The sequence below is a fragment of the Cebus imitator genome, unplaced genomic scaffold (assembly GCF_001604975.1).
Source record: "Cebus imitator isolate Cc_AM_T3 unplaced genomic scaffold, Cebus_imitator-1.0 Scaffold441, whole genome shotgun sequence".
Classification (NCBI taxonomy): domain Eukaryota; kingdom Metazoa; phylum Chordata; class Mammalia; order Primates; family Cebidae; genus Cebus; species Cebus imitator.
The window spans coordinates 1,153,127-1,167,281 of record NW_016107756.1 but is presented as its reverse complement, the minus strand read 5'-3'; the positions used below and the strand labels follow the sequence as shown (position 1 = coordinate 1,167,281).

The window sequence follows — 14,155 nt, the reverse complement described above, 5'->3', positions numbered from 1 at the left end:
GCCCATCCTCTCATCTGGAGTCGCTTAGCCTGAGATCTAGAAAGTGGTGTCGCGTTTTCATCCATGGTGCCTTCTCATTCTTGTAAAATCCTGCTTAACAGAGGTGGGCGTTGTGAGGAGACCCTTCCCTAGCCAAGGGCAACAGCCACCACCCCCCTGATGGCAGAAGAGCCCTTGGCGGTTACCCAGCACCTTGCTTGGTCTTCCCCTCAAAGGATGTGTGTCTGCTCCTTTTATTCCCCCCACCCCTGCCTGTAGACTGGTACAGAGAGAGCCAGTTCAAGGGCACAGCCAAAGCTGTCTTTTATTATTATTGTTATTTATTTATTTATTTTTGATAGAGGGTCTCACTCTGTTACCAAGGCTGGAGTGCAGTGGTGCAGTCCCAGTTCACTGCAGCCCCAGTCTCCTGGGCTTAGGTGATTCTCCCACCCCAGCCTCCTAAATAGCAGGATTATAGGCACATGCCACCACACCTAGCTAATTTTTGTATTTTTTGTAGAGATGAGATTTCATCATGGTAGGACCAGGCTGGTCTCAAACTCCTGGGCTCCAGCAGTCCTCCTGCCTCGGCCTCTCAAAGTGCTGGGATTATAGACATGAGCCACTGTGCCCAGCCCAAAGCTCATTCTAATGTGAAACAACTTAGGTTACCAGACAGTTGCAATTGGTCATGGATTCAGTCTCACATTACCTGCCTGGCTCTGGTTTACAGCAGTAAAGAATCTCTTCCAAATAGGTCCTTGTTTGCTCTCCTTCCTGATCAGCAAGCCATCTCGCAGATCTGATCTCTGGACCCCAATTTCCTTTCCTGTAACTTCCTTTCTATCCCACCAATGCAAACCCATAGGTGTTTGCTTTTACCTCTGTTTACTGTCTTGAGCAACAGCCGCCTTTCCTATTGAGACATTGGAGTCCACAGCCTGGTGAAGCGGCAGTTGAACCACAAGCAACTTCCCTCACCCACTGGGCCGATTCTCCTCCATTCAGACAGCTCTCATAATAGTGCTTGGGAGGATGAAAGGAGAAGTCACAGAGTAACTTCCTGGTAAAGTGCTGATACCAAGCTGACAATCAAACAGTGGAAGATGGCCAGGTGCCGTGGCTCTTTGTGGGGCCGAGATGAGCGGATCACTTGAGGCCAGGAGTTTGAGACCAGCCTGGCCAACAGGCTCTACTGAAAATTTAAAAATATAAAAATAAAAAAATATAAAAGCCAGGTGTGAAGTATCCACACGCCTATAATCCCAGCTACTCAGGAGGCTGAGGCATGAGAATCGCTTGAACCCGGCAGGCAGAGGTTGCAGTGAGCCAAGATTGCACTACTGCATTCCAGCCTGGGCGACAGAGTGAGACTCTGTCTAAAAAAAACAGCCGATTTCTTCAATGTACATTTACCTGAGCATCTCCTGTGTCTCAGACCCGGAGTTCAGTGCTTTGGCTTGGTAAACATGGCCCCATCTTCATATGCCCTAACAGCCAGGTGAAGCAAAATAGACACATAAGTAAGTGTAATGAAGTGGGTTAGCTGTTAGGATAGAGGCCTGTGGACTCCATGTAGAGTACGACGAAGGCAACAGAAGAAAGGCTTTCCGGAGATGTTAAATGGGATCTGAGAGGTGCGTGTGTACTGACCCAAGTCCCTTCTAGGAAAGGCACTCCAGGTGAGAGAACAGTGGAGGCACAGAGCATTGTGCCTGCAGAATCATGGGATCCTCAAGGGGCTCAGTTGGGTTGAAGCACTGGGAGGCCAGGGCTTAGCAGGATGAGGCTGGGGACAGAGGATGGAGCATCGGGGAAGCCCGGCCAGGTGCAGTGGATGAGGCCAGGGACAGAGGATGGAGCATCGGGGAAGCCTGGCCGGTTGCAGTAGATGAGGCCGGGGACAGAGGATGGAGTGTCGGGGAAGCCCGGCCTGGCTGGGTGCAATAGCTGATGCCTGTAATCCCAGTACTTTGGGAGGCCAAGGCAGGTGGATCACGAGATCAAGAGATCGAGACCATCCTGGCCAACATGGTGAAACCTCTACTAAAAATACAAAAATCAGCCAGTATGGTGGTGGGCACCTGTAATCCCAGCTACTAAGGAGGCTAAGACAGGAGAATCACTTGAACTCGGGAGGCAGAGGTTACAGTGAGCCGAGATCCCGCCACTGCACTCCAGAGTGAAACTCTGTCTCAAAAGAGAGAGAGAGAATAAGCCTAATTTGTCACTTCTTTTTTATCCGCAGCTCCTTCATTCCCAAATTCATCACCCACCTCTTCAAGTGCAAGCCGATTAGCATGGTGGGAGCGGAACAGGTGAGATGGATTTGGTGTCGGCATTTGCCGGACAGCTTTTGTTGAAGATCAAACACGTATCTGTCTAGGCCAAATCTCCTTGGGAGGAATAAAATTGATGATCCCCCTGTTTGGGGACAGTATGATGACTGACCTGGAAGGTTTCTTAAGTCATTCTTCCGTTTATTTTTAAAAATTTTGTTTGAATGCCTACTAAGGTCTGGGTGCAAGGTATAACACAGCAAGCACCGCAGAAAGGTCCCTGCTTCCTAGTGCTCACACTCCAGTAAGTAAAGGTGGCTGGGCCTGGGGGCAGCTCACGCTGTAACCCCAGCACTTCAGGAGGCCAGGGCGGGCAGATCACCTGAGGTCAGGAATTCCAGACCAGCCTGGCCAACGTGGTAAAACCCCGTTTCTATTAAACATACAAAAATTAGCCAGGCGTGGTTGGGAGGCCAAGGCAGGTACATCACTTGAGGTCAGGAGTTTGAGAGCAGCCTGGCCAACATGGTGAAACCCCGTCTCTATTAAAAATACAAAAATTAGCCGGGCATGGTGGTACATGCCTGTAGTCCCAGCTACTCAGGAGGCTGAGACAGAATTGCTTTAACCTGGGAGGCAGAGGTTGTGGTGAGCTGAGATCGTGGCACTGCACTCCAGCCAGGGCAACAGAGTAAGACTCCATCTTAAAAAAAAAAAAAGTAAGTAAGTAAATAAATAAATCCCAGTGACAGGAGGCTGAGATGAGGGAGGATCACTTGAGGTCAGGAGTTCAAGACCAGCCTGGGCAACATAGCGAAATCCCCATCTCTCAAAAAAAAAAGATATTAGCTAGGCACAGTAATAGTACACACTTAAAATCCCAGCTGCTCAGGAGACTGAGGTTGGAGGATTCTTTGAACCCGGGAGGTGGAGGTTACAGTGTGTGATCGTGGCACTGCACTGAAGCCTGAGTGACACAGGAAGACTGTATCTCCTCTGCAAAAAAAACTAATATTTTAATAATAAACTCAGACCTAAAGTCAATATCTTCAGAAAAAGATCAATTCATTCAGTGTTTACTTCCATCATTTTTTTTTTTAACAAACCACAAATCATATGTTTACTTCCATTTTGAGGTGTGGATGAGAAAACCATCTGCAGGAACTGAAGCTTACTTAGTCAGACCCCAGTGGGCAGTCAGGGAGTGTGGATCTTGACAGGCCCAGACTGGGGAGGTCATGGGTGGGAATTGCAGGGCAGCGTGGCCCCTGAGGGATTCTTACATGAGTGCAGGTTTAGCCCGGCCTGTGTTTGCCCTGATGTCTGGGCCCTGAAGCTGTGGGCATGTTCACTTAGGCAGCAGAACCAACAGAGTCCAGTTAACTCAGCAGTGTTCACAGACAGAAACAGACGCGGCCTTGAGTCACGGAGCGGCTGCCATCTGAACTGGAGCCGTGGCATTGGAAGCTAAGATTCTGTCCAACCTCAGCCGTGTCTGCCGTGCCGCCAGGGTGCTAGATCCTAAATTTAGGTTGTGCTTTAATATGGGACAGGAAACATTTTCTGCTCTTTATTCTCTTCTGAGTGCTGTATAAAGTGAGTTATTTATCTTTGGGCCCCAGAGTCCTCTTGAGCAATTGCAAGGGCACGAGGAACTGACCCATGCCGATATTTATAATGCTTCTTGCTAGTCTGTGATTCTCACATAATCTTGTGGGATTCACAGGGTCATTAATTAGTCTTATGGCTGTGGTCACCTATGAAAGCTTTTCTCTCCCTTGAGATGAGGGATAAGACAAGAATGTCCATCATCACTGTTTCTATCCCATGTTGTCGTTGAAGTCCTGGCTAGGACAACAAGGCAAAAAATAAAATATTTTTAAAAGAAACAAAATATATACAGATTAGAAAGGAGAAAACTAAACTCATTTTTCATGGCAAATGTAATTGTGATAAATCCAAAAGGATCTACCAATAAACTATTGGAATATAAATTCAGCAAGGTTGCTGGCTATAAGGTCAGTATTTTAAAATATATTTCTTTTCTTTTTTTTTTTTTTTTTTTTTTTTTTTTTTTTTTTTTTTTTTTTTTTTTTTTTTTTTTTTTTTTTTTTTTTNTGTTTTGTTTTTTTTGTTTTGTTTTGTTTTGAGATGAAGTCTTGCTCTGTCACCAGGCTGGAGTTCAGTGGCGTGATCTCGGCTCACTGCAACCTTCACTTCCTGGGTTCAAGTGATTCTCCTGCCGTAGCCTCCCAAGTAGCTGGGACTACAGGCATCCGCCACCATGCCTGGCTAATTTTTTTGTCTTTTACTAGAGATGGGGTCTCACCATGTTGGCCAGGATGGTCTCGATCTCCTGACTTCGTGATCCACCCACCTCGGTCTCCCAAAGTGTTGGGATCACAGGCGTGAGCCACCTCGCTGGCCTAAAATACATTTTTATATACCAGCAGCAAACAATTTAAAAACGAACCTCTTGAATGAAATACTTGTTTGTTTTTTGCTCTGTTGCCCAGGCTGGAGTGAGTATAACTGTGAGCACAATCACAGTTCACTGCAGTCTTAACTCCTGGGCTCAAGCAGTCCTCCTGCCTCAACTTCCCAAGTAGCTGAGACTACAGGAATGTACTACCATGCTTGGCTTTTTTTTTTTTTTTCCTGTAGATGTAGGGTCTCCCTCCCTGTGTCACCCAGGCTTATCTCAAACTCTTAGCCTTAAGCAATCCACCCTCCTAAGCCTCCCAAAATCCTGCTTACAGGCATGAGCCATGGCTCCCAGCCTTAAATGACATAATTTACAGTAGCATCAGGAAACATTAAATACCTGGGAATAAATCTGTCAAAAATGTACAAGTCTTCTACACAGAAAACTGTACAATATTAAGACACGGAATCCGCAAAGACCTTTAAAATGGCAGGATAGCTCATGTTCATTGATACGAAAGACTCATAAAGAAATCAATGTGGAGTCTTCTGAGCCTACTTTGGCTGAGGAGGTTGCCCAATAAGAAATAAATAAAAATTTAAAAAGTGGTAAATTATTCCAAAATTAACGTATAGATGCAATTCAATCCTAATTACGGTATCTATTAATCTACAGATACGGTGGAATCCCAGCAGGGGGGTGTGTGTGTGTGAGAACTGATAAGCTGATTTTAAAAGTTCGATGAAAATACAGAAAACAACAGCTGAAATAATCTTAAACAACAGAACTGGAGGGGGTAAAGCTCAGTATATCAAGACTTATTGTAATAGTATTGTAATTAGAGCAGTGTGCACTGGCCCAAGGGACAGGTAGGCCAACAGAACAGATTTGAGTTCAGAAATAGACCCACACATATGTAGACATTTGATTTATAACAAAAGTGGCATAATTCAGTTTGGGAAAAAGAGTCTTTTCAGTAAATAGTGCTGGATAATTGGATATCCATATTGGAAAAAAAAAAAAAATCTTAACCTTTATCACACACCATGTATACAAATCAATTCCAAAGAGGATTTGGTAAAAGGAGGACATGTGTACATTCCTGGTGGTAATGCAAAAGTGGTGTAGCCATTTAGGAAAAGAGTTTGTGGCATTTACGTAGTTACCACATGCCCCAGCAATTATACTCCTAGATATATACCCAAAAGAGTTGAAAAAGGCTGGGTGCAGCGGCTCACACCTGTAATCCCAGCACTTTTGGAGGCTGAGGTGGGCAGATCACCTGAGGTGAGGAGTTCAAGACCAGCCTGGCCAAGATGGTGAAACCCTGTTTCTACTAAAAGTACAAAAATTAGCTGGGCATGGTGGCGTGTGCCTGTAATCCCAACTACCTGGGAGGCTGAGGCAGGAGAATCCCTTGAACCTGGGAGGCAGAGGTTGCAGTGAGTGAGATTGCACCACTGTACTCCAGGTTGGGTGACAGAGTGAGACTCTGTCTCAAAGAAAAAAAAAGAATTGAAAAAAATGTGTTCACTCAAAAACTTGTACACAAATATTCATAGCAGCACTATTCATAATAGCCATTCAACACTATTCAAATGCCCATCAGCTGATGAACAGATAAACAAAATGTGGTATATCCATACAAGGGACTGTTATTCAGCCATTAAAAGGAATAAAATACTCATTCATGCTACAACATGGATGAACCTTGAAACCATGTTAAGTGCAAGAAGCCAGACATGAAAAGCCACATATTATGTACTTTACTTTTATGAAATGTCCAGAAAATGCAAATTCATAAAACAAAGCAGATTAACGGTTGGCAAAGGGTGAGTGGGGTGGGGGAAATGGGTAAGCATTTCTTTATGGGGTGGTGATGTGGTCTGGAAGCAGGTAATGCTAACAGCTGCACAACCTTGTGAATATACTTTAAAAACCAGTGAATTCTACACTTCGAAAAGGTAAATTTTATGGTTTTTGAATTATATTTCAATTTTAGAAAATTAATTTCAGGTGGATTATGGCTCTAAAAAATAAGACAATAAAGCTTCTGGAAGATAATGTGGAGAATATGACCTTGAGTTAGGCAAAGATCCCGTAAATAAAACATTAAAAGCACTAACCATAAAAGAAAGGATTGGTTATTTGGAGTACTTAAAATACCTTGACCAAGTGAAGTGGCTTGTGCCTGTAATCCCAAGACTTTGGGAGGCTGTGGCAGGAAGATTGTTTGAGCCTAGCAGTTTGAGATCAGCCTGGGCAACACAGCGAGACACCATCTCTACAAAATAATTTAAAAATTAGCCAGGTATGGCGGCCAATGCCTGTAGTCCTGGCTACTTGGGAGACAGGAGGATCAGTTAAGCCCAGGAATTTGAGGTTTCAGTGAGCTCTGATTGTACCACTGCACTCCAGCCCAGGCGACAGAGTAAGACCCTGTCTCTAAAAATAATAATAATTTTAAAAGAGTGATGATACCAAGTGCTGGTAAGGATGTGGAGCATTGGAACTTTCATAGGTGCTGGTAGAAATGGAAGTTAGCACAGCCCCATGGGAAAACTCCTAGGCAGTTGGCCAGACAATCCCTGCCCAGTGATCCAGCAGTCCTCCCCTTGAGTAGCTTCCATCCCAGAGAAACGAGGACTTTTTTACCAGCAGACATGTGCACAAATGTTCGCAGCAGGTTATGAGCAGGAAAGTAAGCTCCAGTGATGGAGTGCAGAAGAGTGGTTGCTTTTGCTGGAGGGAAAGGAGTGCATCGACTGGATGAGAGGTGAGGGAGCCTTCAGGGTGCCAGAGATGCCCTCTGTCTTCCATTAGGCAGCAGGGCGTTGCCGCATCTGGATGTGGCCCAGCTGCACATGAGGCGCTTTTGTGCTCTGTGAAAGTCATGCCGAAATTTTTGAAAGAAGCAGAACATGTCCCCACCTTGGTCCACCCTCCTCATACCCTGAGCTGTCTGCTCGGTGCCACCTCACTGAAGAACTTCATACGGTTGGGCCAGTATGGTTCAATATATGGTTTTGTTCACATGGTTGTCTTCTAGGGCCTGTATCTAATTTATTCAGAATTTTCATCACTACCGATAGTCATCATGTCCCCAAGAATTGTGGGAGGCTCTTTAGGAAGTAGAGGGCCCCTCAGAGATTTCCATTGCTGAGTGACGAGCATTCACAGGCATAGCATACTGGCCATGCTGGCACCCCCATCCCTTCAACTACCTTAGCCAGCCCACACCCTCCAGAAATTATCGCTGAGGCAGAAACGAAGTTGGCAATAGCCACCTCTTGCCCAATGTCTCATGCCTAGGAAGATGAATTACCAACTGTTTCAAAGATGAGGATTAGCAGATCTTCATGATATATGGAACTTTTCTACCTTCACGTCCCACAGACAGCTGCCAAATCTGTTAGACGTGTTCCTGCCTTTTTAGACCACATTGCTCGACGTAAAACCTGAGATCCAGGTTTTCACTCTCAGCTGTCTGGTAAAGACAGAATTTTATGGTGACTGGCCAGGGAATGCAAGTGTCGTATCTCCCTATATGTGAGGGACACTAGAGAATTAGGTCTGGTTCATTCAAACCTCTCCTGTCACTTCAGATTATACAATTATTTATGCAAATAGCATATCTCTGGGAAGTAGAAAAAGTAGGAAATAGCTCCATATGCTTTAAAATATAATGACTGATTTTCTTTTTCCTACCAGCAAATGAATGCTAAGACATGGCTTTGATTTTGACAAGGCTCTCAAAATCTGTTACATGGAAGACAGAGTTGAGTCCTTGTCAGGCTTCAAATGGTATTCTTTAAACAAAAATTCCAGTTAATCAATGTACAGAAAATAATGTATAGAACACTAGCTAACCACTCAGCTCAGCAAAATATGTAACATGTTTACACCTTTGCTGTACATCTTTTTTTTAATTTTAAGACAGTGTCTCACTCTGTTGCCCAGTCTGGAGTACAATGGCACGATCAGGGCTCACTGCAACCTCCACCTCCTGGGTTGAAGCGATTCTTGTGCCTCAGCCTCCTGAGTAGCTGGGATTACAGGTGTGCAGCACCACACCCAGCTAATTTTTATATTTTTAGTAGAGATGAGGATCTCACCATGTTAGCCAGGCTGGTCTCTCCACCCACCTCTCAGCCTCCCAAAGTGTTGGGATTATAGGCACGAGCTACCATGCCCGGTCTGTATTTTCTTAACGTTTTTCTTTTTATATCGAAGAGTTTAATCCACCTGGAATCAGGCATGTGTATTCTTTTTTCTTTTTTTTGAGACGGAGTCTCGCAAAAAATGTAGTGTGCTGTAGCCAGGCTGTAGTGCACTGGTGTGATCTGGGCTCATTGCAGTCCCCGCCTCCTGGGTTCAAGCAGTTCTCCTGCTTCAGCCTCCCTAGTAGCTGGGACTACAGGATGTGCACCACCACATCCAACTAATTTTTTGTGTTTTTAGTATACACGGGGTTTCACCATGTTGGCCAGGATGGTCTCGGTCTCCTGAACTCGTGATCTGCCCACCTCGGCCTCCCAAACTGCTGGGATGACAGGCATGAGCTACCGCGCCCGGCTGACCATGTGTGTTCTTGAGGGGCTCATGCTGGGTTCCTCCGAGGAAGAGCAGCAGTCACTTCCACCAGAGCTCTGGGAAGTGTGCCAGTGCCAGGCTCTTCATGCAGGCCTTGGGCCGCCTGTGCCATTCCCTCTCCAGGAGGCTTGTGTACGCTTTCCTCTGAGCAGAGTGGAAGAATGTTCATTTCTGGAAATCTAGAAAGGTCCAGAATGCCCTGGCACTTTGCTGGCTACAGTAGAGCAAGCTGCACACGTAGGCCTTTGACTAGCTACAGAAACACAGGAAACTACTCTGACCTTAGTGTCATTTCTTACATCTGAATTATTCCAAATAAAACACTGACATCTCCCCACACACTACTACTATTGTCAAAATTATAATCGCCATAACCCCTAAGTTAATAGTGTCTCTCCTTACGTAGTTAATCTCTACGTAATTAATTCTTCTGTCCAAAGCAAAGTAAATGGGAAATTGGAGGATGCAAAGTGAGGCTGGGCCTGAAGGGATCCCATTTCTCACCTGCTTGATGGAATTACAGAAGGCTTTCCAGAGGAAGCAGGCAGTGGCAGATGGAGCAGGCCTTGTCCTGAACAAGAGTCTGAGCATCATCAACCGAGTCTAGTTGGGGCACTGGGGGCTGTCGCCCCACTCCTGCCCTTGTCTTCGTGGTGGCCATGTGGTTCCATTCTCCAAGCCATCTCAGCAGGCCAGAGTACACTCGTCTGGCTTCAGCCATTTCTCTGCTCCCTGGTTGCCAAGAGCAGCGGCAGCAGGGGCCAGTGTGAGCCCTGAGCCAAAACCACCCAGGGACATTGACCTGGGCAGTCAGAAATGGGACTTCAGCTTCCTGGCCACCTTTTGTCTAACCCCGCCCCATTGCATGAGATGAGTTTAGCGAGCTGGTAAACTTTTTCTGGAACTTTATCTCATGTGTACAATGGGAACGATAACCCCCAGAGCAAATAGGGCCTTATGCAGACCGAATGTGACAAAGCTTCCTCAGGTCATTCCCAGCAGGTGCTGGGCCATCGGGACTGCAGGTGTCCTAGATGATTGGCATCCCAGAGAACAAGAACAAAGAAAGAGGAAAAGGTAGATTGTTGCCAAGATACAATGTTTACATTTGGGTAAATCCACATCCTCACTAACATCCAGAGGAATTAAAAACAACAATAATGAGTTACTGTTTTTTGCCTAACGAAAAGCAGGATTTTAGGAGTTTTCAGTGTCAATAAGGGTGCAGTCTGCGCTGCTGGCAGAGGCGTACATGGGTCCATTCGGTTGGAAAGATCCTGACGTTTACGCGGCCACACATCACAGAGTACTGCAGGGCCTTTAAAAGTCACGATGCTGCTGCTTTAGAGGATAGGGTCTTGCCATGTGGCCCACGTTAGAGTGCAGCTAAAAATCATGACTGCAGAGATGGGAAAACACAATACACAAATTTTACATAGTGAGAAAACCAGGTTATAAAATTATGTATACATACAGTATAATTCTGACTTAGTTTCGTGGCGGGGGTTGTGGTTTGTTTTTGAGACAGGGTCTCACTCTGTCACCCAGGCTGGAGAGTGCAGTGGCACCATCTTGACTCACTGCAGCCTCAGCCTCCCAGGCTTAAGTGACCCTCCCACTTCAGTCCGCCCCAGTAGCTGAGACTACAGGTGTGCACCACCACGCCTGGATGCCTTCTGTGTTTTTCCATGTTGCCCAGGGTGGCCTCAAACCCCTGAGCCCTACAGAGCCTGCTGCCTGGGCCTCCTAAAGTGCTGGGATCACAGGTGTGAGCCACTGCTCCTGGCCACCAGCTTATTGTATGTATTTTTTACTTACATACACATAAGCTGGCTTCTTGATGTTTTTCGTACGTGGTGGGAATTATACATAACTTTTTTCTTTTATATTTCTGTTTATTTCCCAAGTTTTCTGCAACAAGAATGTATTATGCACGTAATCAGAAAAATGTTACTCCTGGGCATGGGTCCGCTCGGTGCTGGGTGGCTGTAAGGGACCGGTCACACTCTGCCTTGCTCCACAGCTGCTGCTGGACACCCACTCCCTGAAGATGGTCCTGCTTGATCTCCCCTCCATCGGCTCTCAGGTGGTGAGGAAGGCGCCCGCCAGCTACACTAAGATCGTTGTCAAAGGCATGACCCGGGCGGAGATGATCCTCAAGGTGATGGCTTGTGCCTTTCTCGGGGATTCTGTATAAAGGGGTCGGTTGTTTATTTCATCTCTGTTTCCAAGAAGCTTTGGTTTTGAAGGCACAGGGTAGGTCTTGTCCCCAGCGCTCTCAAAGCTTGTCCACATTCATGGGCTGGACTGAATTTTTGGCCTCATCAGATGTTGAAAGTCTGTGGGTAGTTACTGGGGGTCAGTAATTCCTCCTGACAAATGAATTTTTTGTTGTCATGGGATTCTCTTATAATCGGATGTGGCCAAGCTTGGAAGTTCGGTGGCGTTGTCGCTGTGAGTCAGTCACGTCAGGTATCTCTGCTGCTCAGCAGGAATTCCAGGCCCGGGTCTCAGTTACTCCCTTCCACATCAGCCTTCTTGGCTTTCTGTGCTCTGTCTTCACTTTACATGAACTCTGAACAGATGTCATAGTAACTGAATCTCATTGGCAGATGGATTTGTTAAAGCCCCATTTAACAAAGGATTGTACTTCGGGTGCTGAACGTCTGAACCCTGAGCATCTGCCTCTGATTTCCACCATTTGGGAGAGTGGGGATGAGGGCTGGAGAACAAATGGTCCTGTCATGATGTGTCTGAAAAACCCAGGGCCTCTAGGCTCTTCAGTCATCTGTTCCTAAGCCAGATGACTCAGAGACGGCAGGAGTAGGAAGCAGCAGCAGGGCCTCAGACACCTGGGACGGGTGAGGATCCTGCCTGAACCTGGAGCTGTGGCCTGAGGACATGGGAAGCAGCCTGTTCATTTCCCTCCACTGCTGGTTATTGGCTGTGGAGGAGAGCGTGCAGTCCGGGAGTTCTCTGCAGAGGATTCCTGAGTGAACCACTGGCCACGCTTTGGGGCAGTCTGGGGAATGCAGGAAGAAAGTCAGATACTGCATTCCAGAGCCAAATGGAAACGAGTGTGAGGATTGCCGTGCCCTTCCTTTCCTTTGTGTGTTAATTGATACTTTCAGTAGTTACACGAAGTCCAGATTTTAAGTCTTCAGAAAAGTGAGGCAGCTTTGGCATTTTTGTTTTTGCAGAAATCCACTTACACCAGTGCCTTTTGCCACCCATTTCTCAGAAGTAATAGTACTTCGGGGCAGGAGGAGTGGGTACCGTGTACCTGTGAAACGTCTAATAGGAGACCCTCTCACGCAGTGTTTCCCAAAGGGTCCTGATGTTTTGACAGTCACCTGGGACCCCACCAGGGCTAAATTAGACTATTTAAAGGAAGGGCTCGGGAACCCGTGCTTTACAAAGCCATGCAGGTGATATTTGGGATTCAGCAAATTGAGGACACGCTGCTCTAGTTGAGTGTGAAGATGAGAAGGAGACCTCACAGGCTGCATTTTGCGCTCAGCAGGCAGTGAGGGCGAGCCCTGCGCTGCGGTGAGCTTACCTCACGGGCCTGCCCATCCTCCTGGCAGGTGGTGATGGCCCCTCATGAGCCGCTGGTGGTGTTCGTCGACAACTACATCAAACTCCTCACAGACTGTAACACGGAAACCTTCCAGAAGATCCTGGACATGAAGGTGAGTGCAGGCTCCGCATTTGCCCATGCTTGCCGTCCTCCTCACACTTGGTTCTTAACTGGGGTGGGCTATAGGTTCTTGGGGGGTTTTCTCAAAATGCTTTGCCTGGCTCCACGGAGCTAACCGGATTCGGAGAAGCCTTTGGAGGAGGTGGTTGTGGGCGTGTGCTCTCGAGGATTGATAGGCCCCTGCACAGGGGAGGAGGGCAGAGGATGAGGACAGGAGGGTTTCCTCCCCTACCTCCTGGACCTGCCCTTCTCTCTCAGCCCCTCTTTATCTTCCATGGCCCTTTCTTCCCCTCTGTTTTCCTCCCAGGCCACTACCCAGGGCTGGCGATTAATTCTCTGAGGAAAGCAGTCATCCTCAGCCTGGAGTGACTCTGCTGTCTGCAGAGTCTCCACTGACCCCCATACCCAATGCTGCGTTCTCTGGCCCAGCCTTCCTGACGGTTCTCCTTCTCTCTCAACCCCAGGGGCTGAAGAGGAGCGAGCAGAGCAGCATGCTGGAACTCCTGCGCCAGCGGCTCCCTGCACCGCCCTCCGGGGCGGAAAGCACCGGCTCCCTGTCCCTGATGGCGCCAACGCCAGAGCAGGAGTCGTCTCGCATCCGCAAACTTGAGAAACTCATTAAAAAGAGACTGTAGCAGCAGCAACAGGCACTTTGCTCCTGGCCAGCCCCTTAGCACCACGTTCCCCGAAAGCCCCTGACGTCTCCTGTGCTCCCCGGGACACTCACATCATCAGTCTCCAGGCTTTCTGGAACATCTGGGTTGTTACTGAGTCTCTCCCATGCCCTGTCTTACTTCCTGCCCTCATCAGAGATGCTGAGTAAGGGCTGGGTTCTGAGAAGGCCATTTAGATGATCTCTGGTTTCCGAAGCAGAGGCAGCAGCAGGGGAAGGTCCCTGGGGTTCACTTGCCGTCCCTGAGCTGCCCCTGACTAGCAGAATTGCCGTTGACTCATGTAGCGTCAGCAGGGCTGTCACACCCTCTGACACTGGGTCCACCGTGCACCTCCCCATCCAGGCAACTTGAATGAGGAAGCCTGGATCTCACCCCTCCCTCCTTCCCTCCGTCCTCCTCTTCCTCCCTCCCTCTTCCTCTCTCTCCCTCCCTCCCTCCCTCCCTCCTCCTCTTCCTCTCCTTCTCCCTCGCTTCCCCTCTCCTCCTCTCCCTCCCTCCCCCC

The 14,155-nt window shown here is 47.5% G+C and overlaps 1 protein-coding gene across 4 annotated transcripts in view; it reads left to right on the top strand.

Annotated features, from left to right (window-relative positions):
* The window catches only part of VPS53 (VPS53 subunit of GARP complex), a 181,608-nt gene extending 167,988 nt beyond the window's left edge, over nucleotides 1–13,620 (top strand). For 3 of the 4 annotated variants that reach the window (XM_037732101.1, XM_037732100.1, XM_037732103.1), the window contains 4 exons: nucleotides 2,231–2,300; nucleotides 11,303–11,440; nucleotides 12,867–12,971; nucleotides 13,444–13,619. In XM_037732101.1, the coding sequence (XP_037588029.1) occupies nucleotides 2,231–2,300; nucleotides 11,303–11,440; nucleotides 12,867–12,971; nucleotides 13,444–13,614 (484 nt within the window). In that variant the 3' untranslated portion in view covers nucleotides 13,615–13,619. Of the gene's footprint in view, nucleotides 1–2,230; nucleotides 2,301–11,302; nucleotides 11,441–12,866; nucleotides 12,972–13,443 lie in introns of all 4 variants that reach the window. The other variant, XM_017510590.2, reaches the window with a different exon arrangement.
* The last annotated feature ends 535 nt before the right edge of the window (nucleotides 13,621–14,155 follow it).